General features: G+C 41.9%; 1 protein-coding gene across 3 annotated transcripts in view; it reads left to right on the forward strand.

Moving 5' to 3' along the window:
• ADK (adenosine kinase) overlaps positions 1 to 25,751 on the forward strand; it is a 564,182-nt gene that overhangs the window by 511,164 nt on the left and 27,267 nt on the right. For all 3 annotated transcript variants that reach the window (XM_077821816.1, XM_077821814.1, XM_077821815.1), the window contains one exon: positions 18,231 to 18,317. In XM_077821816.1, the coding sequence (XP_077677942.1) occupies positions 18,231 to 18,317 (87 nt within the window). The remainder of the gene's footprint in view (positions 1 to 18,230; positions 18,318 to 25,751) is intronic.

The raw sequence follows: 25,751 nt of genomic DNA on the forward strand, positions 1-25,751 counted from the left end.
TTTCTCTATTATCATATCAATCGAGGCAGCTCATAGTAGACAAAGCAAGGTTATGGGAACCACCTAGAGCATCATGCATCATTAAACATCAATGCAGCATACATGAACATCTGCAATGTCGATTTTATTAACGGAGGGTATAGGGGAAGGCGATAAACAGCTTCCTTAGTCACTTAATTGTAAGAAATTTAATATCCTAATGCTTGCATTGTTTATCAACAGCATGTACATCAATAATTATGTAAATATAGTAGGCTAGATTACAATACCTATTGCTCACTGTTAATCACTACACAAATATGAACTTCCATCTGTGAGCACTTAAACACGTCAGTTGCACTAATAGTGCAGTTCTCTTTTAATGTTCCTTGGCTTGTGGGATGGAAGTATTTATGAGTCTCTTACATTGACATTTTTCTAGCTGGTGCATGAAGATTGTTTCTTGGATGTCCTATTAGCCTGGGCATCTTAGAAACTTCAAAAATCATGCAAGGATTTTTATTTAAGATTTAATAAAGGTGGGAAAGAGAGGGGGAAGCCATTAAGGAGTCCCTGTGTGTGCACCCAAAATTTGGAAACATGAAACAAAAAGTGTCAAACTTTGTACTAGAAATCTATAGATTGTGGGGCAGGTTTTTAGGATAGGGGATAGAAAATGAAAGCAAGTGAGGCTGTGGCCCCAAATGACTTGGAGGAAACTGGTATAGCAATTAAAATCTATTAGAGAGCAAAGAGTACAGTAAAGAGGGGGAAAGAAGTTGGCTACTTAAACCCAGATTGCAAGGCAATGGCCAGAGATTGGAACCACACCCCTAGATGGCACAACAGTGGCAGCTGGCAGCCCTGTTTTGTTAGAAAGGCTGTCATTGGTGAAATTCCCTATGCTTCTTACAAATGCTGGAGTTGTTTAGCCAGGTGACAAGAGGCCTGCCCATAAAAGGGTAAAGGTGGGTGGAAGTACTCCTCTTCCTGTTTTGTCCTGCATTCCACTGAAAGCGAAACAACTATTTAACCAATAAAATCAGAAAAAGGAAGCTGGTGAATGGAGGAGTAAAGTAATACAAGCTCAAAGATCAGGTCCAACAAGTTCACTCAGCAGAAAAATGGTCTAAACTTATCCTGTTTCCAAGAAGCCTTGTTCTTTCCTCAGCACCTTGTACTAGCCCTAAGTTACTGCTCACAGTGAGTAGCAGGCTCCTGTTACATTTGCTTTTTATATGGAAAAACAAAAAAGTCTTCAAAGTTTTTGTTGGCATAAAAATCCAAAATATGTGCTCAAAATGTAGGCTACATTCAGCTGCAGGGAAACCTACAGATGAATGCAGAGTCAACAGTAGTTGTCTCTGCGGTCAGTAGAATTCAACTGGTGGCAAAGAAAGGTGAAAAGAAATATGTTAGAAAAAGAAAGGTGAGTCAAATTATGAACAGGGTTGGATGAAAACTGTGTGCAAATGTAAACTTGGCAATTTGATAGTTCATTTTGTTTCCATACCCTAAAGGATAGTTTTTATTAGTTTAAAGTGCGTGTTTGACATATTTAAATTCAAAGATTCAGAGTTCATTTCAGTTGTTTTTTAAAATTAGATACTGTTCATAAATAATCATCAAATACATCCTCTATGATGGATGGATTAAAAAGCAACACATAATTGTCTTTTTCCACCATCCTTTCCTCATCTCAAGATGTAAGTGATATGTTCTATTTCCTTCCACAGGTATGAAAACAAAAAATTTGGCCCTGTAGCAGTCCATGAAGTAATATTCTGCTTTAAACAGCAGACTTTGTTTCCTATCTTTTTTCCTTTTCATTCAGAATAACTAGTAGTTGCAACAGAACAGGGTCTGTAATCCAAAAAGAGTTGTATTTATTTTTATCGTTTTTGCTAGAATGGTCACAACTCGAGCTTTCTTTAATATGCTCGTGAAAGTTGTGATTTTGGGGTGTTTTTAAAGCTCAAAATACATGATCAAAGGGTTAAAAAGATTTTTTTTTATTTTTTTTTTTAAATATAAAACTCTAGGATGCAGCTAATAGTATGGTAGTAAAACCCTGAAGGAAGAGTGAGTAAAAGTGACAGGCTGTGGTACAAACTCGACACGGTTCTGTAAATGTGGATGATGGAGATTTTTAATTTATGCCTTCTAACTTGATTATTGTGGTTTTGTCAAGCAGCCTGTTTTTATAGCTTCAGGTTTTACTGTAAATGACAGTGGTGCGTGCACTATAAATCCTGTTGTGTTACCTTTATGAGTGCGTATATCCTACAGCCATGCTTTAAAGAGCTTGCTATGCAAACATACGATTCAAGTGCTCTTGCTAGAAACTGTCTGTCAAACTGTTGTTATAATAACTGCATCATAATGAGTCCTGTTCACTATGTAGGAAATAATTTATAAACTAAATTTATAGTGTTGCATAATTTACATTAAACTGTATGTGTAATTATTTTGAACTGAGTAAATCCTATACATTCAGTTTACAGCCGTAATTAAGTAATATCATTTTGATACTAATTAGGTGATTCCAAAAGGATCATAGTTTTGTGTATTTAATTATCAAAAGAACAATAAACAACTAATTTAGGGTGAAAAAAACCTCCTTCATTTTGCACCAGATTCTGCTCTTAGTTACCATGGTGTAAATGTAGAGTATTTCCACCGAAGATAATGGAGTTGCTCCTGATTTTTATTGGGTGTATCTGAGAGCAGAATTTGGCCCTTTGAGATTAGCACAAATCTCAGCCCACACTGCACTTGCATCTTCTAATAGATATATAAAAGCTGTGAAAGCCTAGGAGAATCCACTTAATAAGCAAACTCCCATTCTGTTAAAAAAAAAATCAGTCTAGAGAGATCTTAATTAAAGGCAACAGAGAATTTATAAATACAGAATGAGAGCAACAAAAATAGTAATTAAAAACCCTAGATCTAGCTTCTAAACAAAACTAGGAGAAATTAAAATCTCCAGGTAGAAATTAGGTATTTAAAGGCACTAATAGAGGGTCACTCAAATTTTTCTCTCTTCTTCCTGAACTTTGTCCAAGAGAATGAAGTCTAATGAATAAAAAATTAGTCATGTGCTGGGGAAGTCTTTCTCTGATGCACTGATCATATTTATAAAATTAAATGTAAAATCTTCCAGAAGAAAAAGCTCCTTCAAGAGTGCTCTGTAGTGACCAAGGGCTCACTCCTTCCCTATTCAGTCTCAGTCATGCTCAAATAAAACAGAAATGCCTTGGGCCCATTTCTGCCTCTCCTGATGACCTGTGTTTCTCAGATTATCATGTAACATAAACGAAACTGTCGTCTAACATGGCCTCATTTAAATTATGTGATTTCTGTATTCTCCACTCTGAAATTGAGGTGTAGCTGAGGAAACTTGCAAGTCTCATGGTGGGGGTCTGCACATAACCCATGGGAAAATGAAGCTATGGGTATGTCTACTCTACGAAATTAGGTCGAATTTATAGAGGTCGGTTTTGTAGAAAGCGTTTTTATACAGTCGATTGTGTGTGACCCCACACAAATGCTCTAAGTGCATGTAGTTGGCGGAGTGTGTCCACAGTACCAAGGCAACCATCGACTTCCGGAGCGTTGCACTGTGGGTGGCTATCCCACAGTTCCCGCAGTCTCCACCGCCCATTTGAATTCTGGGTAGAAATCCCAGTGCCTGATGTGACTAAAACATTGTTGCGGGTGGTTCTGGGTACATATCGCCCCCATTCCCTCCCTCCCTCCGTGAAAGCAAGGGCAGACAATCGTTTTGCGCCTTTTTTCTTGAGTTACCTGTGCAGACTCCATACCACGGCAAGCATGGAGCCCGCCCAGCTAACCGTCACCGTATGTCTCCTGGGTGCTGGCAGACGTGGTAATGCATTGCTACACAGCCACAGTTTATTGCCTTTTGGCAGCAGACAGTGCAGTATGACTGGTAGCTGTCATCGACGTAGTCCTAGGTGCTCTTTTAACCGGGTGCCTGGGCAAACATGGGAGTGACTCAGCCAGGTCATTTCCCTTGTTTCGTCTCGTGCCGATTGAGTCCTACCGGCAGTACACTGTCTTTTAACGTGCAGCTAGCAGAAGATGATGGCTAGTTGTCATACTGCACCGTCTTCTGCCGAGCACCCAGGTGTTGATGATGGCTAGCGGTCGTTCTGCACAGTCTGCTGCCAGCAAGATGTATAAAGATAGATGAAGTGGATCAAAACAAGAAATAGACCAGATTTGTTTTGTATTCATTTTCTCCTCCCTCCCTCCCTCTGTGAAATCAACGGCCTGCTAAACCCAGTTCTGAGTTCTATCCTTGAGGTTTTGAGTTCTGTCCTTGAGGGGGCCATTCAGTTTCTCGCAAAGCCACCCCCTTTGTTGATTTTAATTCCCTGTAAGCCATGTCGTCAGTCGTCCCTCCCTCCATCAGGGCAAAGGTGCACAATCGTTCCGCGCCTTTTTTCTGTGCAGACGCCATACCACGGCAAGCATGGAGCCCGCTTAGATCACTTTGGCAATTAGGAGCACATTAAAGACCACACGCATTATCCAGCAGTATATGCATCACCAGAACCTGGCAAAGCGATACCGGGCAAGTAGGCGACGTCAGCATGGTGATGTGAATGATGAGGACATGGACACAGACTTCTCTCAAAGCACGGGCCCTGGCAGTGTGGGCATCATGGTGCTAATGAGGCAGGTTCATGTGGTGGAACGCCGATTCTGGGCTTGGGAAACAAGCACAGACTGGTGGGACGATTCCCAGTGGTTGCGAAACTTTCGCATGCGTAAGGGCATTTTCATGGAACTTTGTGACTTGCTGTCCCCTGCCTTGAGGCGCAAGAATACCAAGATGAGAGCAGTCCTCACAGTTGAGAAGCGAGTGGCAATAGCCCTGTGGAAGCTTGCAAAGCCAGACAGCTACCTGTCAGTCAGGAATCAATTTGAAGTGGGCAAATCTACTGTGGAGGCTGCTGTGATGCAAGTAGCCAACGCAATCAAAGATCTGCTGATATCAAGGGTAGTGACCCTGGGAAATGTGCAGGTCAGAGTGGATGGCTTTGCTGCAATGGGATTCCCTAACTGTGGTGGGGCCATAGACAGAACCCATATCCCTATCTTGGCACCAGAGCACCAAGCCGACGAGTACATAAACCACAAGGGGTACTTTTCAATAGTGCTGCAAGCACTGGTGGATCACAAGGGACATTTCACCAACATCAACGTGGGATGGCCAGGAAAGGTACATGACATTCGCATCTTCAGGAACTCTCATTTGCTTCAAAAGCTGCAGGAAGGGACTTTCTTCCCAGACCAGAAAATAACCGTTGGGGATGTTGAAATGCCTACAGTTATCCTTGGGGACCCAGCCTACCCCTTAATACCATGGCTCATGAAGCCATACACAGGCAGCCTGGACAGTAGTCAGGAGCTGTTCAACTACAGGCTGAGCAAGTGCAGAATGGTGGTAGAATGTGCATTTGGACGTTTAAAAGCGCGCTGGTGCAGTTTACTGACTCGCTTAGACCTCAGCGAAACCAATGTCCCCACTGTTATTACTGCTTGCTGTGCGCTCCACAATATCTGTGAGAGTAAGGGGGAGATGTTTATGGCGGGGTGGGAGGTTGAGGCAAATCGCCTGGCTGCTGGTTACACACAGCCAGACACCAGGGCGGTTCGAAGAGCACAGGAGGGCGCGGTGCACATCAGAGAAGCTTTGAAAACCAGTTTCATGACTGGCCAGGCTACGGTGTGAAAGTTCTGTTTGTTTCTCCTTGATGAAACCCCCCACCCTTTGTTCACTCTACTTCCCTGTAAGCTAACCACCCTCCCCTCTTCCCTTCGATCACCACTTGCAGAGGGAGTAAAGTCATTGTTGCTTCACGTTCATACATTCTTTATTCATTCATCACACAAATAGGGGGATAACTACCAAGGTAACCCAGGAGGGGTGGTGGAGGAGGGAAGGACAAGGCCACACAGCACTTTAAAAGTTTAAAACTTATTGAATGCCAGCCTTCTGTTGCTTGGGCCATCCTCTGGGGTGGAGTGGCTGGGTGGCCGGAGGCCCCCCCACCGCGTTCTTGGGCGTCTGGGTGAGGAGGCTATGGAACTTGGGGCGGAGGGCGGTTGGTTACACAGGGGCTGTAGCAGCGGTCTGTGCTCCTGCTGCCTTTCCTGCAGCTCAACCATACACTGGAGCATATTGGTTTGATCCTCCAGCAGCCTCAGCATTGAATCCTGCCTCCTCTCATCACGCTGCCGCCACCTTTCAGCTTCAGCCCTCTCTTCAGCCTGCCACTTACTCTCTTCAGCCCACCACCTCTCCTCCCTGTCATTTTGTGCTTTCCTGCACTCTGACATTGTCTGCCTCCATGCATTCGTCTGTGCTCTGTCAGTGTGGAAGGACAGCATGAGCTCAGAGAACATTTCATCACGAGTGCGTTTTTTTCGCCTTTTAATCTTCACTAGCCTCTGGGAAGGAGAAGATCCTGTGATCCTTGAAACACATGCAGCTGGTGGAGAAAAAAAAAAGAGACAGTGGTATTTAAAAAGACACATTTTCTAGAACAATGGGTACACTCTTTCATCGTAAACCTTGCTGTTAACATTATATACACAGCACATGTGCTTTCATTACAAGGTCGCATTTTGCCTCCCCCCACCACGTGGCTAGCCCCTCATCCCTCCCCGTGGCTAACAGCGGGGAACATTTCTGTTCAGCTACAGGCAAACAGCCCAGCAGGAACAGGCACCTCTGCATGTCCCCTTAAGAAAAGCACCCTATTTCAACCAGGTGACCATGAATGATATCACTCTCCTGAGGATAACACAGAGAGATAAAGAACGGATGTTGTTTGAATGCCAGCAAACATACACTGCAATGCTTTGTTGTACAATGATTCCTGAGTATGTGCTACTGGCCTGGTGTGGTAAAGTGTCCTACCATGGTGGGTGGAATAAGGCTGCCCTCCCCAGAAACCTTTTGCAGCGGCTTTGGGAGTACATCCAGGAGAGCCGCGAATGCCAGGGCAAATTAATCATTAAACATGCTTGCTTTTAAACCATGTATAGTATTTTAAAAGGTACACTCATCAGAGGTCCCTTCTCCGCCTGGCGGGTCCGGGAGGCAGCCTTGGGTGGGTTCAGGGGGTACTGGCTCCAGGTCCAGGGTGAGCAACAGTTCCTGGCTGTCGGGAAAACCGGTTTCTCCGCTTGCTTGCTGTGAGCTATCTACAACTTCTTCATCATCATCTTCCTCATCCCCAAAACCTTCTTCCGTGTTGTCTCCATCTCCATTGAAGGAGTCAAACAACACGGCTGGGGTAGTGGTGGCTGAACCCCCCTAAAATGGCATGCAGCTCATCATAGAAGCGGCATGTTTGGGGCTCTGACCCGCAGCGGCCGTTTGCCTCTCTGGTTTTCTGGTTGGCTTGCCTCAGCTCCTTAAGTTTCATGCGGCATTGCTTTGGGTCCCTGTTATGGCCTCTGTCCTTCATGCCCTGGAAAATTTTGACAAATGTTTTGGCATTTCGAAAACTGGAACAGAGTTCTGATAGCACGGATTCCTCTTCCCATACAGCGATCAGATCCCATACCTCCCGTTCGGTCCATGCTGGAGCTCTTTTGCGATTCTGGGACTCCATCATGGTCACCTCTGCTGATGAGCTCTGGCCAGCATGGCAAGCTGCAGGTGACCATTCAAACAGGAAATTGAAATTCAAAAGTTTGTGGGCCTTTTCCTGTCTACTTGGCCAGTGCATCTGAGTTGAGAGTGCTGTCCAGAGCGGTCACAATAGAGCACTCTGGGATAGCTCCCGGAGGCCAATACCGTCTAATTGCATCCACTGTACCCCAAATTCGACCCGGCAAGGCCGATTTAAGCGCTAATCCCCTTGTCGAGGGTGGAGTAAGGAAATTGATTTTAAGAGCCCTTTAAGTCAAAAAAAAGGGCTTCGTCGTGTGGACAGGTGCAGGGTTAAATCGATTTAACATTGCTAAATTCGACTTCAACTCCTAGTATAGACCAGGGCTATGTGTAAATGGGAGCAACCTGGTGAAAATATGAGGGAAAACATAATTCTCTTCCTTTTCAAAATTAAATTACACTCAATTTTTTTTTTTTAATTTTGAGTTTCTCCCATTGATCCGGTGTAGACACTGCAAAAGGTCGACCTAAGCTATGTTGACTCCAGCTATGTGAATAACATAGCTGGAGTTGTGTAACTTAGGTTGACTGAGCCCCGTAGTGTCGACCTGCCCATAGCATCATACACTAATACCAGCAATCAGGCACACTTACAACAATAAACAAAAGAAAGACTGGCAAAAAGACTAAACTAGTCAATAAAAAACAAATGAAGGTTTTGGTTTTCTGCTTAGTAAACAGTAATTCTTTCCTGGCGGTCAGCTATGTCTTCTTTTCCTAGCTTGCACCGCCATGCCTCTGAAACAAACAGGCTCTGGTTTTGTAGGTGACAAATAAGTAAATAAATAACCTAATTTGTTTTTTAAAAACTAAAAGGTAAAAATTGGAAATCTTTTTATTTATGGTGGTTGAAATCATTGTGCTCTGAAGTTTCTATGTGTGCATATTTACAAATATAAGGTCTGTCCACATAAATGTCTAAGGCCAGATTCACCACTATGTTACACTAGTTTTATGCTGGTGTTGCTTGACTGATTTCAGTGAAGCTACACTGTGGTAAAACTGGAGTAATGCAGTGGAAAATCAAGCCCTACATGTCTGAGCAGGGCTTGGCAAAGTGTATTTTGGGTCTTGGGTTGCTGTGACCCATCCATTCTCTCTTCAGGCCTGATTATGATCATACACTGGTATAATTCAGGAGTAACTCTATTATAGTCATTTGAGTTACTGTAGTGTAAAAACTGTACAAGTTCAGAATCAAGCTCTTCTTCTTTCATGTGTGATGCTTAAATCTTAACACACTTTGCCTTTCCTCAGCCTCCAACCCCTTTCCTTGCTCAGACAGAGATCACAGGAAAGTGGTTTAATTCTGAATGCTACCTTATGTCTTTAGCAGCCATGCTGAATTAGGGGAATTAGTTTTCTGGCAGTTCAGTGGATGCAGTTTCAGCTCCCACTGAAAAGCATGCCTAGCAGGCAAATGGTAGTTCTCTTGTGAACTTGGAAGGGCTTTTTCAACAGAATTCACTGCAGTTCTAAACTTTAAACATTGTGACACATGCCAGAAAAATTCCTCAGCCAGTTCTTCAGGGCACTTTTTCTTAGGAATATATATGTTTATATAGGTATATATTTCATCAGAGCCAGAATAAAGATAAAACTTTAGCATCTTCTGCTACCCTCCCCTGCTCCTCTGTCTGATATACATAATTATAGTGTTTTCTGTACCAGTCTAAACAAAACATAATAAGATTTAAAAAATGAAACAGAACTTCAGCTGTTGGCATCAGCAGTGAACTGGACAGAGAATGCCAAAGGGGAAGGAGCTCCCATACCTCCTGTAAAGAAAACACTTTGGGGTCTATAAAAAACATTCAAGACTGAGTCATTCATTAGTGCTGTTAAGTTTTGCAGTTCTTGCAACTAGATAGATTCTGAGGCCATGTCTACACTACAAAGTTAAGTCGACTTAATGTAAGTCGACACTGAGTCTCCGATTTAAGCAAGTTGATCTTGCATGTTCACACTAGACTCATTGTGTCGGCCGAGTGCATCCTCACTAGCAGGGCTCTTATCGACACATGGAGCACTGCACTGCAGGTAGCTATCCCACAGTGCACGTAGCCAAGTGGAATTTTGGGTTGGGTTTACAATGCCTTATGGGAGCAAAATCTTGGCGTGGGTAGTTATGGGAACATAATGTTAGCCTCCCATGATGCACTTACCTCCCTCCCTGAAATCAATGGCAGACAAACCAAGCCTTTTTTGTAAGCCTTGGTTACCTGCACGGATGCTATAGCACGATAGGCCTGGACCCCACTCAGGTGTAAACTGTTGTTGTGAGCATTACAAACACCTCATACCTTATCCTGCAATATTTACACAGCCAATACAGGAGCCGCCACGTGGAACAGTGTGATGCCATGCAAGCAGCCCTGCTGGAAGACATAGAGCAGAGCAATTTGCAGTTGCTGGCGACAGTCACACATCACCTTGACACGGTTGAGTGCCGTTTCTGGGCCTGGGAAACAAGCACTGACTGGTGGAACCACATTGTTATGCAGCTATGGGATGATGTGCAGTAGCTGCAGAACTTTTGAATGTGTTATGCCACTTTCCAGGAACTGTGTGAAGAGTTTTCCCCAGCCCTGAAGTGAAGCAATACTAAAATGAGAGTTGCTCTGACAGTGGAGAAGCAAATGGTGATAGCTCTGTAGAAGTTTGCAATGCCAAACTGCTACCGGTTAATGGGGCATCAATTTGGAGTGAGTAAATCTACCCTGGGATCTGTTGTGATCCACCATTGCAGGGCCATCAACGGACTTCTGCTAAGAAGGATAGTGACTCTGGGCAACGTGCAGGACATAGTAGATGGTTTTCCCACAATTGCATTCCCTAGTTGTGGTGGGGCAACAGGCGGAATGCATATCCCAATTTTGATACCACACCACCCTGCGAAAGAATACATAAACTGAAAAAGGTTACTCTCAATGGTGTTGCAAGCGCTGGTGGATCACAGGGGCCATTTCACCGACATCAACATGGGATGGTTTGGAAAGCTGCATGATGCGCACATCTCTAGGAACACAGGTCTGTTCAGAAAGCTGCAAGCAGGGACTTTCTTTCCAGACTTCAAAATAACCATTGGTGATGTTGAAATGCCAGTTGTGATCCTGGGAGATGCAGCCTGCCCCTTGCTCCCATGGCTCATGAAGCCATACACAGGCATTCTGGAAAGCAGTAAGGACCTGTTCAACTGTAGGCTGAGCAACTGCAGAATGGTGGTGGAATGTGCCTTTGGACATTTAAAAGGTCACTGGCGTTGTTCGCTTACTAGGTTAGACCTCAGTGAAAGCAATATCCCCATTGTTATTGCTGCCTGCTGTGTGCTCCATAATATCTGTGAAACAAAGGGAGAAAAGTTTACAGTGGGAGTGGGGAGTTTAGGTGGATCGCCTGGCAGCCTATTTTGAGCAGCCAGGCACCAGAGCAATAAGCAATGAGCCAGAGTAATGTGACACTTACGTATACTGTTCCTTACCAAACTGTCCCCTCCAGTGCATTTTCGCCCCTGTAAACACCACCCCCACCAACCACTGTGCTGAATGAATAAAGAGCCTTTTCTCCTCAATCTGTTCAGTTTTTTTATGCGCGCACACACAGAGATGGCAAAAAAAAAAAAAGTAAGATAACCTGGGGTAAAAGGGCTGATAACATTCTGGGCGGGAGAAACAAGGAAAGCTTGCTTACAGATGCACTGCAATAACAATCAAAGGTGTGGGAATGGGTGCCTTCTAGTCCTTTTACCCTCCCCTGGTGTTGAGTGAAAGGGATACCGAATTCTTTCCCCTTCCCCCTATACGATGTTTGGGGAGTTGGATGTAGAACTGGGCGATGATGGCAGCAGGTTCAGCATAGGCTGCAGAGGGACTCTGGCATCCAACTGCCTTTCTTGAACCTCAATCAGATGTCTCAACATATCTGATTGCTCTTTCGTAATCTGTAGCATCTCTTCCTGCATGGCATGCTTGTGTTCCCTGAATGCTCTCCTGTCCTCCCTGTCCATGTCCAGGTTCTTGGACAGTGTAATACTCCATGCTCTGAGCTCCATCTTGTCACTCTCGGAGGCATGCATTAACTCACTGAACATGTCTTCCTGAGTCTTCTTTTTCCACCTTCTAATCTGGGAAAGTCTCTGTCCCAGTGTGGAGGATGCACCAACGGACAAGGTTTCAGCTGCAAGGAATACAAAGCACAAGGGTAGCATTGACAGTGCATACATCGTTTCTGGTGCAAGGTTAATTATTTTCTTTAAAAAAAAACCCACGTCACAATACACTTCACTGCAAGCCACAATGACATCACAACTGGTGGCTATTGCAAGAGTCAGTTTTCTACTCCAGCCATGGTGAGCAAGGCCATGAGGCATGGGTAAGACATCTTGTGGTGCTGCTTTTGTGAAGACATCATTTGGATCACAGGTTGGAACTTGAGAAAAGCCCCCTGTCCCCTAGCAATCTGAATGGTCCTTGAGGACAGGCACCAGTGTAAAGCCCCACAAATATTTTTTTACAAAAGTGGCACCGGGTGAGGGGGGGAAGAGGGAGACAAACAGGAAGCCTCCACCCCCCCCCCTTTTTTACAGTGCTGCTTGCAATACACGGAGATCTCTTACAACCACGGCATGTTTGGGAAAGCATGGTTGTGTGACCCAGATGTCCCCAAATGGGGGACGGACTATTTATTGAATTGTTTGCAGTTTAAGGGCTAGCATTCAAAACTCTCCCCGTTTCCCCTAGGTGACCCTATGCGATATCACTCTCATGAGGGTAACAGAGGTGGCAAGGGAGCAAATGCTGCAAGCGTCTGGGAATAGACCCAGTCCTTATGCTGCAGTGCTGTGTGCTGCAGTGATGCCAGCAGAGTTAATACTGGAGTGGTGTGGGAAAGTGTCCTATAGTGGTGGACGAAATAAGGCAGCCCTCCCCAGAAACCTTCTACAAAGGATTGCAGAGTACCTTCATGAAAGCTTCCTAGAGAGCTCCATGGAGGATTCCCAGACCATTGCCATGCACATAAAAAGTCTTTTTCGGAGAGCATCCTCTGTGTAGCTGGAGTGGCCACCGATACCCACTACCCCTACTTTTTTTGTTCATATTAAACATAAAAAAATAGCAGCATGAAATCCCTAAGGTTTGTTTGGAAATGTGTACTCACCAGAGATGCCTTCCCTGGCGTCGCGTTCTGCCCACCAACTCGTCCTGTTAAGGGATGGGCTCCAGGGTTAAAAACAGTTCTTGGCTGTTGGGGAGAATGGATCCTCCGCATGCCAGCCTCACATTCTCCTCCTTCTCCTCCTCCCCTTCCTCTTCAACAATGTTGTCCTTTTTGTTGCTCAGGGTCACCTGGGGCTCCTGGGACGTATCCACGGAGAGTTCTGGCATGGGGTGGGGTCGCCGCGGAGAATTGCATGCAGCTCTTCATAAAAGAGGCATGTCTGTGGGACAGAACCAGAACAACTGTTCACCTCCCTTGTCTTCTGGTACGCTTGCTGAAACTCCTTTATTTTCATGCAGCACTGCTGCGTGTCCCTAATGTAGCCCTTCTCCCCCGTGCCCTGTGCAATCTTGGCATAGATGTCAGCGTTTCTTCTGCTGGATCGGAGCTCTGCCTGCATAGGCTCTTCTCCCCACACAGCAATAAGATCCACCACCTCCTTTATATTCCATGCTGGAGCACGTTTGCAGCCTTGAGTCTCCATGACCAGCTGTGCTGTGCTGGCTCTCCACACTGATCAAACAGGAAATGAAAAGCCAAAAGTTCCTGGGGCTTTAACAGGGGACTGGCTGTTTCCTGTGTACCTGGCTGATGTGCAGTGGAGTTGAAAGTGCTCTCCCGAGCAGTCACAGTGGAGCATTATGGGACACCTCCTGAAGGCCAATTTATTCAATTTACACAATGCAGTGTCTACACTATCCCCATGTCGACCTGTGGAGGTAGAGTACAGAATGCCAAGGGACGTGCTGGCCGCCCTTCGCGCAACCTCCATTGGCCTGGAGCAGCGAACCGCGGCCTGTGGGAGCCATGATCAGCCAAACTTGCGGACGCGGCAGGTAAACAAACTGGTCCAGCCCGCCAGGGGCTTTTCCTGAACAAGCGGCCGACGGCTTTGAGAACCACTGCACTACACCATCCCTGTGGATTCTTTATAGCTTTGGGCATCTCTGGGCTGATATTGATATTGGTATGACAGTATCTACTTAATGTACATGATACTGGTTTCCTTTTTTCCTTTTGTGGAATACAGCAGTGACATTGGTGCCTACAGCACTAAAAACAAGAAAAAACATTATTACTGTACTACTTTAAAGGGTTTTTTAATTACCTCGATGTAAGGATGATGTGGAAGCCTAAACACTGTTAGGTTCTTTTTCACCCTTCTTTGGAGTGGGTTAAGAATTCAGGTTCTGCTCTGCTGACTTGGAGTTGATTCCGAATACTTCTCTCACTTCTCCCCACCACAGCGGCCCAGAACCATTTATATATTTCTGGGCTTAAGTTAATATCTTCTTTCTATTTTTTTTCTGTCCTTTCTTTTCCTCTCCTTTCCTTTCCATCTGGATTTGGGCCCTGATCTAAAGAAAATTGTGTGGGGGGTTGCAGGTGGGTTCTGTTTCACAGTTATTGTTTTATAAAAAGTTCAGCTTACGAATGAAAAATGAATGTGTCCCAGCTTGTCAGCATCTGTATAATCAATATCTGCCCATGTATCTAAAGATTATTATTTTAGGAAGCAGCTAGACAATACTATGGCATTTTAAACTCCCTTTTTTAAAAAATGAGAAGTTAAGGGCACTTGGACATGTTGCCTTTAAGAGTTCTGTTACAGGTAATTAAATATAAGTTTACACATTTAATTTACCTCTAAGAGCAAGAGAGACTAGTAAATGACCCAGTTAAGAAAAGTACTCAGCCTAATTGGATGTAATGATTGTTTGCTAGTGTTTATTACTGTACTACTACAAGCAGACGTATAATCTGTGATTCTAATTTGGTTTAGAGGCAGACCTGTGGCACTCGAAGCTACCATCAGTGTTTCAGCTAGCATCATGAAACTGGCTATATTTATTTGGCAACTTTAATTTCTGTGTGTATTAGGGTGGGAGGAAGGATGTTTTTCTGTCAATATTGTTCTGCAGCATTACCTCCAGGCTCTGTTTTACCTGCAAAAATATTGTTTGGGTGGATACATTAGTGTACATATTTTCTAAGGAAAAAAGATAGGTCCTATATGCATAATGCAACAATTAATAACAGCTAGGATTTACCACTGAACTGACTTTGACTAAGGTTGTGTGTTATAAAGGTGTCTTAAGCACAGGAGGCCACTACATTAGAGCCTGATTCTGGTCATGCTTACATCAGTGTAAATCAAGTGTTGAAGTTAATGGAACTTTATCAGTGTGAAACTAGTGTGAGATCAAGCCCTAAGACTCTAGCTTTCAGTGATATTCATTACCAAATTTTGCTTAATTATTTACACCTGCTGTAACTCTCACTCACACACAATCCTTAGCTTCCAAGAAGCAACATAGAGAGGGTGCCCTGTATTTGAATGTGTTTACCATAGAAGAGGTTTGTTGCTTAAAAATAGCACGCTGGATTTTATGCCCAGAGGAGTAGCACTTGGATTTCAAAATACTTATGTAATTATTCTTTATTTCATAAGCTGTCAGAATGATAAATGAAATCAGAACTGACTTTGAAAAGCAAGGTCATTTGATGACCAGTGCACTTAGCCAAGGTGTCCCTGTGTTCACTATGATGGATTTGGGAGGTTTATAATATAATATATCACACATGAAAACGAAGTTAAAGTAACATTAAACTCACAATAGCAAGGAAATTCAGAGTGGAGGCTTCTGGTTCATCCTTAATTCACCCCATTGTTCCTGGTTATTACAGGACCTGCACAGTGGTGGATGATGTTAGATATCACATATCCTGCTGCATGGGCATAGCAAAGTGAATTAAGCCTATTGACTTCATTTTGTGTGAGTTAAAGATAGATCCTTAATGTTACTTTAGTGTATTTTAAATGTGTGTTATTGTTATCTGCCGATGGTAACAAAAGTAGTCTGATACTGATCAGAAGTAGTCTGATACTGTAGGTCCAAAAGAGTGATTAAATTCTGTTGTGGCAACAGACATTTGCACAGAGAAAGTTTTATAATTTGCTGTATTGAACATGTGCAGTATGTAAGAATATCGACTTCTTTTCAAAGTAGTACATGCTGCAAAACCAGACAAACTGTTTCTGAACCCTCAGCATCCTGACTCACCCCACTTGAAAACATATAAAGTTATAGAAGCAGGAAGAACAGACTGGATGACCCATTTAAAACTGAAAATTGTGAGAGTAAAGCAGGTTTATATCATATCAGCTGAAGTCATTGGTGCATTTATTTTTTAAAATAATTCAGAGTTTCCTACTATTATATCTGATACAGAATGAATAGCATAGAAATGTATAAGTCCAGTACTTAAGAGTACTACAGGCAGCTTAGGGAAGGACTCAGGAGGAGAGAAGTGAGGAGAAAGAGAAGATGGTGGTGGGAGTTCTTTCATTCACGTGAGTTTGCTTGAATACAGAATCCTGTTTAATCTTGATCCTTGCCTGTTTAGCTTATTCAAGTACAACATTTGTGCATTATGTCTTTTCTGTGCACATACATATACATTCATACACATACACAAACAGCTGTGTATGCACATATACTTTATATGGTACATCTGTGTGTGTATACCTGTTAGGGGAAAGGAAATCTGCAGAAGGCCACAACAACAAAACAAACTTCTTCATTGTAATGTGTCTTTTAACAGGTTTGTCATTTTATGGATTGTTTTTGCATAAGCTAGAACAAAATATGTTATACTTCCTTATCAGATGGTTGACTGCACTCTGCTCTCCCTGCAGAGTTCAATACAAAACCTGTATTCCTTGATTTTCAGTTCAAATGAATCCTGTTAAAGTACTGTCGGGGTGAAACGCTTAGCTCTTGAATACCATAATGCAACAGCATTTAAGTCACGTTTCTAAATAGCTTTATAAATGAAATAGAGAGGATGCACAGAGTACTGACTAAAACCTGTTCTTTAACTGGAATATTCTTAGATTTTTTTCGTTACCCTTTTCCTTTTTTCCTTTGCCTCTCACTGATGGTTGTTGATAACACTCCCTCCCTTTCTGGTGGGCCAGCCAACAGTTCCCTCTGGAGGTACCATCATTATATCTGCCTGGTTTACTTAATAGCAGATGGCGAAGAGCAGTAGAGCTGGTACACTGCACTTCACAGAAACCAGGATCCTTCTGGTACCTCTGTAACACACACACACACACAGGCTCCTGGTTTGAGACAGTTAATTCTGTGTTTGCTTCCCAACCTGAGATGCTTTGTTCATGACTGTGTATTGGACAAGTACTCTGTGTATGAACCATTTTATGATCTGCTGTGTAGCTGGGTAATGAAAAGACTAAACACCTGAAATTTTTACGTATTGCAGGGACTATTTGTCATGTTACTTCTATTTTTATCAAAAATTAAAGGGTGAAGACAGCTCTGATAGTTTTCAGTGTTGCTGGCTGACAGGCAATTTTTTTAACTATCTGCCAAAGGAAATCCATTTGCTGAGACCATTTTAATGCACACTGAATACCAGAGGCAGAACTTCCATTGGCTCTATTACAGGGGTAATTTACACTTTAACAAGGTATTGTGACAAAGTAGTCATTATCTTTTTATCACGTCATTATGACATTACCACCTGGAAAGCCCTAGCTGATTAATTAGTGGCATATATTAAATTTATAACCCTAGATTGCTAAAGTTATCATATGTAAGTGGTGTAATTATGTTCAGTTGTAGTGTGTTGGTGAATTGGAGGTGCAGATGCTCTAGATCCATCTGTTGAAATAGTTTTTATGGGTGCCAGTAGAGGATAGAGAGCTTCAGGGGAGAGAGACTAAAAAAAACCACTAAGGAAGAAGGCTGAGGTCACTGGACATTTTGAAACCACATCTACTTTGGCTGCAAATTCCTAGGGTCCATCCTCAGACACATTTTCAAATGAGATGCAGTTTCAAAGTATTTTACTACCCCAAAACGTATTAGCTTTCCCCTTGTATCTTACATTTTTATTATTTCACATTTATTTTGGCTTTTCTTACGCAGATACTTGTAGGTCCTCCCTATTGGGCTTGTTACTTCCTGAGGCCTTGACTATCTAGTCTAGAGGTTGCATCAGCTGTCTGCAGCTGACAGGAGGTCCTGGTTTTGGCAGGATGGATTTTTCTCCATCTCTCTTTTCATCTGTCTCTGCATCTTCTTCTGTTTTTGTGTCAGTTAGTTTGACCACCCATACACACGTGTCCATATGGTATATAAATTGACATGTAAACTAAATGTGTGATCCTTTTGGTCCAAATTGAGTTGTTGAGCACTGACATTCACATGTTGATTGTTTTATTTGGCAGTGAGGTGTTTCAAATTTGTTTCCCAAATTACTAATGTTTTCTTTTCCCCTACTCTTATAGAAAATGAAGTGACTGCTTTCCCAGTCTTAGACAGTGACCAGAGTGAAATCATTGATACCAATGGAGCTGGTGATGCTTTTGTTGGAGGTACTAATTGCTTTCTTTATTCTCTTATTTGGAGGTTAGACTTTTTTCCCCCTATTCTTGATGGAATATGCATTTTTCATTCTAGAATTTCAGATTGTTCTTTAGAGTAAATTTTGTTCTTTTCAAGCTTTCGTTTACATCCTGAGATTGTGTTTTAATTAAGTGTTAATTCTCACAGGAAAAAATGTGTTCTATGACTTTAAAGATAATATGCTATTACATTATCCTGTGGTCGTTTTCACGAGATTAATTGTATCTGTCAGAATGTTGCATAAACAAGCTGCATCAAATACATTTTATAGTGTACTCAGATCCCTCCTGGCTTAAATTTTAACACATTGTTGTTCTTTAAAACAGGTTGTGGTGAATATTAAATAGCATTTTAATAATTGAGTGTAATGTCTTCTGATCATGTTGTTTTGTTCTAGAACATCTGTTTCCAGTCTAGTTGTTTGGAGATCAGAAAATAATATAAAGGGTTAACTTTTTAAAACTAGACTAGAATATTATCTGGCACTGCTTAATATTCATTTGCAAATTGACTAATCTTTGGCATAAGCCCTCAAAAAAAGAGGATGTTATGTCTGTGCCTGGTTCAAAATGACTCAATATAAGCCAATAAAAAATCCAATCCAAAAATTCCCTAGCTGGTTGTAGCATTTATGTAGTGCAGTGGCATGCTATTGCATCTTGAAGGCCACACTGGAAACTCTAGAATGGCACAGTTGCAGTGCTAAAGCTGTGCTGCTGTAGTATACACACTCGCTACAGCGATGGAATGTGTTCTTCTATCACTGTAGTAAATCAAGCTCTCCAAGAGCTGGTAGCTAAATTGATGGAAGAATTCTTCCATTGACTTAGCAGTGTCTATGCCAGGGCTTAGGTCAGCTTAAATACATTGCAGAGGGAGTGAAATTTTTCACAGCCCTGAGCAATGTAGTTAAGCCAACCTAACTTTCTAGAGTAGACTAGCCCTGATTAATAGCAGCAAGTGTCCCATTAGACCTTAATTTACTGGAAGCACAGACTAAGATAGAGATTCTCAAACATTTTTTTGTTGACTGACCCCTTTTTAAATGCAATGTTAATCATGCACCCCCCAACTGAGAAACTGATTGACAAAAGTATCTGTGTACTTTGTATAAACACATACTGTTAGTGATGCTTTAAGAAAAAGAGTAGAAGAGTACTTATAGATATCAGTGCGATGGGTGGGCCTGTTTCTTACTGCAGAGTCTATCAATCCTTTGTGTGATGGTTGACAAGCAAACTCGTAAATCACTCTCCACTTCCAGTCGAGACCCGAACTTTGTCTTCATAGCTGGCATGGCAGAAATGGTGCTTCACAAATATGTATTGTTGGGAAAGGTAGCCACACTTTCATTGCTTCTGTAACTAAAACTGGGTACTCTGTAGCAATAGTTGGCCAAAACTGGCAAGGTCTCTGTTCCTGAAACTTAATTTTCAGTGTGTGGGCACAGGTAGTTCGAGCAGCTCCTGTTCAGCTTTTGCACTCAAATGGCGAGATGACATAGCAAAAGTTGAGAACGGATCCCAAACCCAATCATATTCCTCCGTGTTGATATTTTTAAAGTAAACCGTGAAGTGCTCGGCTAAAGTTGAAAGGTGACCAACGATCCTGTTTCTCTCACAGCCAATTGTCATTCTGTGAATATCCAGAAATTCTGTCAAAAGCAGAAACAGATCTGATGTTTCACTGCTCAGCCTGGTTTTCCAAATCTCTACTTTCTTCTGAAATGCTGCACTCTTGTCACTCACCTCAAGTATGATTGTACTGCCCCCTTGTGTAGACAGGTTCAGCGCATTCAACAGGTTAAAAATGTCTGTGAGGTATGAAAGCTGTGCGATCCATATTGGGTCAGAAAAGTTTGTGGCGATCTTGGGATTGTGCACAGAAAGAAAACCCAGCAGCTCTTTGCGAAGCTCAAAAACTCTTTCCAACACTCTGTCGCAAGGTATCCAACACACTTCTGTATGAAACAATAATTTGTCATGTCCAGCACCCATTTCTTAGCAAAGCTTTGCAAAAAGGCATGAATTCAAAGGCCAGGACTTTACAAAATTCACAACTGTCACAGCTCCATTTAGCATATCATGTAATTTGGGTTCCATTTTCTTTGAATGTAAGGGCCTAGCGATGCAACATACAGCCTGTTACAATTACCTGTGGGTTTATGGCTCATAGTCTTTCTACAACACCACTCTATTGCCTCTCATAGCAGCAGCACCATCCATGCAAACAGCAGCACAGTTCTCCCAGTTCAGCAAATCAACTTTCACAAAATCATCCAATAATTTAATATTTCCTGACCTGTTCAACATCCTCAGCCAAGGAATTGTACCCAAACTAGCCCAGGGCCATTAAACTCTAAAAAGAGGACTTCAGAAAATATGAGCCTAAGCCAAGAAGTAAAAATAGAGTTAGATGGTAAAGTTCACATGCTTTTTTGAGCCAAAAATGGAAATCCAACCCTAGGAGACTAACAGAATGGAGCATCTCTCGTGACAGGTAAAATCTAAGAAGGAAACTAGGAAATTACCAGAGAAATACAATTAAATAAGAAATTATTTAAATAAATCAGAAGCTGAAAATCTGAGAGGAATTGGTGTCTGCTGGATTACCGGAGAATAAAGGAAGCAAATAAGGAGGATACGGGCATTCCAGAGAAGCTGAGTTATTACTTTTCCTCATTCTTCACCACAGAGAGTAGTAGGGAAAAACCTTTCCTGGGCCAGTCTTTTTCTGGTAGTAAAGATGAGATATCAGCGATTGAGGCATCAAAAGAGAAGGTGCTGGAACAAACTGATAAATTAAAGAATAAGAAATCCACATGTCCTGAAGGAACTTAAGCATGAAGTGGCTGATCTGCTAACACATGTATACTGTCTCTCATTAAAATCATTTAATATACTGGGCCCTCAGGAGTAGCAAATGTTATATGTATCTTTAATGGCAACACTAGGATTGATGCCGGGAATTACATAACAATAATTCTTTCTTCTGTTCCAGGGACATTCAGTGCCCCTGAAAGGTCCCCACATAGAATTGTGTACTTTTTAGTCAATGGAACTCATTGCCACAAGATATTGAGACTGAGCACTTAGTAGGTTCAAAAGTGAACTAAAATTTTATATAAAGAGAACATCCACATTAGAGAGGATAAAAACATTAAGAAGAGTCCTTCCCTCTTCAAGGCATGAGCCAACCGCTCATTAATGGGGATTAGGAAGAAACTTCCCCTTTTGGCAATTACACTATAATTGTCCACAACATTGTTTCTTTCACTTTCATCTGAAGCCTCTGATACTGGCCATCCTCAGAGATGGGAAAGTGGACTATATTGATTACAGGACTGATCTGATCTGTGTTCCACTGGAAACAATCTCCGTGTTATCTATTAAAAAAAATTCTTCCCTTTAAAAAATTATATTTGTGGAAGATACAGCCTTCTATGATCTATTCACAAGAGATGATCCTATATTATGGTGGTGGTGGTAGTAGTTGTATTTTTTGACATTTATAATCCCTACTCAAGCCATGGAGCCAGATGTTGAATTACTGTCCTACCCAATTTTTTTTATAAGGGAAAGTTTTTATTCTGTCTTTTCAATACTCCTTGCTTTAAAAGGTCATGTGTATTGATATGCCTGACACCTCAGTATACAATTTTGATTCAGCTTTTAGTTTCCTTATAGCAAAATGCTTCAAATCCCATCTGTTGACTCATAAAATGCACTCATGGTTGTATTAGAGACTGGAAAACATGGCTGGTTTTTCAAATTAAAGGAAGCAAAATCCTCTCAGCAGAGCTTACCATACTTCTCTGGGAGTGGTAAATTAGCATGGCTGAGTTGTGGGCTGCTGGATCAAAGGCCTTTGCTTCAGCAAGTGGCTGAGACAGGGTCGTATCAGCCCTGCTGGAAACTAAAGACTGCATTCAGGGAGTCTATTTTTTTTCCCAAGTGGTCAGGGTGATAGAATGCATCATGTGGCTTGAAAACCTTTGAGCTAAGCCACTCATGTCCACAGGCATGGGAAACTGAGGTGGAATCTAGTTCTGGGGCCCACAAGATTGCAAGAAAAAGTTGGCCTCAGTGAATAACCGGAAATGCAAGGTTGGAAGGCTGTTCCTCCCAAATAGCTTTAGGGACAAGAAAGACGGGAAAAGGCAAAAATAAGAAATGTATTTTTTTTCCTCTATAAAGAATCTAACTACTAAAGTTCAGTAAATTTTAAAATCATTGAGAAGAAAGATTTTTTAAAAGTTTCTGAGCACCTGTAGCTCACATTGGCTTCAACTGGCATTCTGGGTGTGAAGCACCTCTAAAAATGAGGCCTCAAGTCTCCTAGTGTCAGTAGCTCAAAGCTCTGCTCAGCCAAGCAACTAGAGACAAAAAATGAACTGGATTCTTTAAGTGGAGCTTATCTTGATAGGGTTTGACATCAAACATTTCATTGAATTCCCTGCTTCCATCTGCAGGCAGAAAACCACGTTACCCATTGTCCAGACTGTCCCATAAGAAACTGAATTTTAAAAGCTTCTAAAATGTATCATTATTTTGAAACACTTCTCTGAACACTACCGTCAGTTCTGCTGCCTCCAGTGGTTTTCAGCAGCACCACATCCTTTTACCAGCTTAAGCAACGATAAGCAGCTTTACAGTAATTCAGCACCTCTAGTGGTTTGCAGAAGCACACCAGATTTCCATTTCTAATATTAAATGAATCCCTGAAACACCCGCAAAGTAAAGCTGTAATTCCACCTCGGGTTCTGGTGACATTGACAAATCACTTGAGCTTTGCTAACATGGTTTATGTCACCAGGGCCCCCGGAATGAAATTACAGCCTGATTCTGTAGCGCTTGGAGAGGTTTCCTTATTATTTAGCCAGTCCCATCTTGAACAGCCCTAATCGTGTGTTGCAAAGCCTATGTAATGGCAGTGCACATTGGAAATAGGAACAGTTATATCATTTTGAGCTCAATGTGCCTTCCTAATTTCCTAGATCAAGAGAGAACTCCTTTTTGCTGTCCTGCTGTTTTGTCAGAGTAGGTCTGTCTGCCATTTGGAATCCTCTTTGACATTGTCACAGTAACAAATGAAAACAGTGAGAATATTTTGTGACAATCACTGTCATTGTTCCCTGCAAAACCTCTCCGCTAGTCTCGTCCACTAAATGGAACTGGGAAAAAAAATCATAACAAATGGACAGAAAAAGGTGCAAAATCAATATGTTCTACAGGTTCTCTAACAAATGTTGTAGCTAATCTAATGTGATTTCATTGTATGCTGTAAGAAAAGTGTTAGAGTATGAACTATAACTGCAAATCATTTTTAAAGAGTTTAATGCAGCAGTGACAGAATATATGCAGTAACATTATAGCCATGTGATAAAAAATCTTATGCCACTTGCAAGGGCCAACATTCTTGAGATAAAAGCAGCTCCTCATTAAGTGCTGTGAGGTGCCAAGTACTAGCCAGAGCATTTTACTTCTGTCGGTATCAAAGCTGTAGTCATCAGCTCCCACCCGTTGTCATTTTCAAAATCCAATTGATAGCTTTAACATAGAGACAGATCCTAGGAAGAAGTTACCTATAGTTTAAAAACTACAAAGAGAAATCCTGCTTCGGTGTACATGCTTGCAGAATAAACAATTATCTCTCCCCTTTTAATGAAACATAGCATCAGTCTTGCTCAGTGACAGCTACTGTATCAGCCATCAGAACACAATTCATATCGAAGTTAGTACTTGACACAACAGGAATAGTCTGTCCTCCTACGTATCTTCTGTGTGCCTCATTGAATCTTGCTTTAGCTTATCATTTTGAGATACACAGGATTTATTAGATATATTTTCCTGTCTTTTGTTATATTCTTGTTGCCACATGGGCCAAAATAAAGCCAAATCCCTCAACTTTAATATAGAGGTAAGGCCTGTGGAGAATGCAGGTCCCAGTTTGTGATCATCCCCCTTGATCAGAATGCCTTTACAAATTACATCTGGCCTTTGAACTTCTGGCAAGTTGCCAAGTGTCCCTCAACAATGCAAAGATTGGCCTCTTTCTTGTGGCAAATGCAAATGATTCTCTGTAGGTTAACATCCAGATATGATTTCAGAACAATGTAATATTTTGTATATTTGTAGTAAGGCTGTCAAGCAATTAAAAAAAGTATTCCTATTAATCACGATTTTAAACAATAGAATGCAATTTATTAATATATTTTTGGATTTTTTTACATTTTCAAATATATTGATTTCAATTACAACACAGAATACAAAATGTACAGTGCTCACTTGATATTTATTTTTATTACAAATATTTGCACTGTAAAAAAAAAAAAAGAAATAGTATTTTTCAATTCCCCCATTAGAAGTACTGTAGTGCAATCTCTTTATCATGAATGTCTAACTTAACAAATGTAGAATTATGTACAAAAAAACCTGCATTCAAAAATAAAACAATGTAAAACTTTACAGCCTACAAGTCCATTCAGTCCTACTTCTTATTCAGCCAATCGCTGAGACAAACAAGTTTGTTTACATTCGCAGAAGATAATGTTGCCTGCTTCTTGTTCACAATGTCACCTGAAAGTGAGAACAGGCGTTCCCGTGGCACTGTTGTAGCTGGCATCGCAAGATACTTATGTGCCAGATGCGCTAAAGATTCATATGTCCCTTCCTGCTTCAACCACCATTCCAGGGGACATATGTCCATGCTGATGACGGGTTCTGCTCGATAACAATCCAAAGCAGTGCGGACTGACATATGTTCATTTTCATTATCTGAGTCAGATGCCACCAGCAGAAGGTTGATGTTCTTTTTTGGTGGTTCGGGTTCTGTAGTTTCCGCATTGGAGTGTTGCTCCTTTAAGACTTCTGAAAGCATGCTCCACACCTCGTCCCTCTCAGATTTTGGAAGGCACTTCAGATTCTTAAACCTTGGGTTGAGTGCTGTAGCTATCTTTAGAAATCTCAGATTGGTACCCTCTTTGTGTTTTGTCAAATCTGCAGCGAAAGTGTTCTTAAAATGAACAACATGTGCTGATTTCAGAGTAGAAGCCGTGTTAGTCTGTATCCACAAAAAGAAAAGGAGTACTTGTGGCACCTTAGAGACTAACAAATTTATTTGGGCATAAACTTCCGTGAGCTCACTTCATCGGATGTGCTGAATTATCATCCGAGACTACTATTACATGAAATATGTGGCAGAATGTGAGTAAAACAGGGCTGGAGACGTACAATTCTCCCCCCCCAGAAGTTCAGTCACAAATTTAACGAATGCATTATTTTTTTAACGAGCGTCATCAGCATGGAAGCATGTCTTCTGGAATGGTGGCCGAGGCATGAAGGGCCATACGAATGGTTAGCATATCTAGAACGTAAATACCTTGCAATGCCAGCTACAAAAGA

This window comes from Eretmochelys imbricata, chromosome 7 (assembly GCF_965152235.1).
Source record: "Eretmochelys imbricata isolate rEreImb1 chromosome 7, rEreImb1.hap1, whole genome shotgun sequence".
In the NCBI taxonomy this organism is placed as follows: domain Eukaryota; kingdom Metazoa; phylum Chordata; order Testudines; family Cheloniidae; genus Eretmochelys; species Eretmochelys imbricata.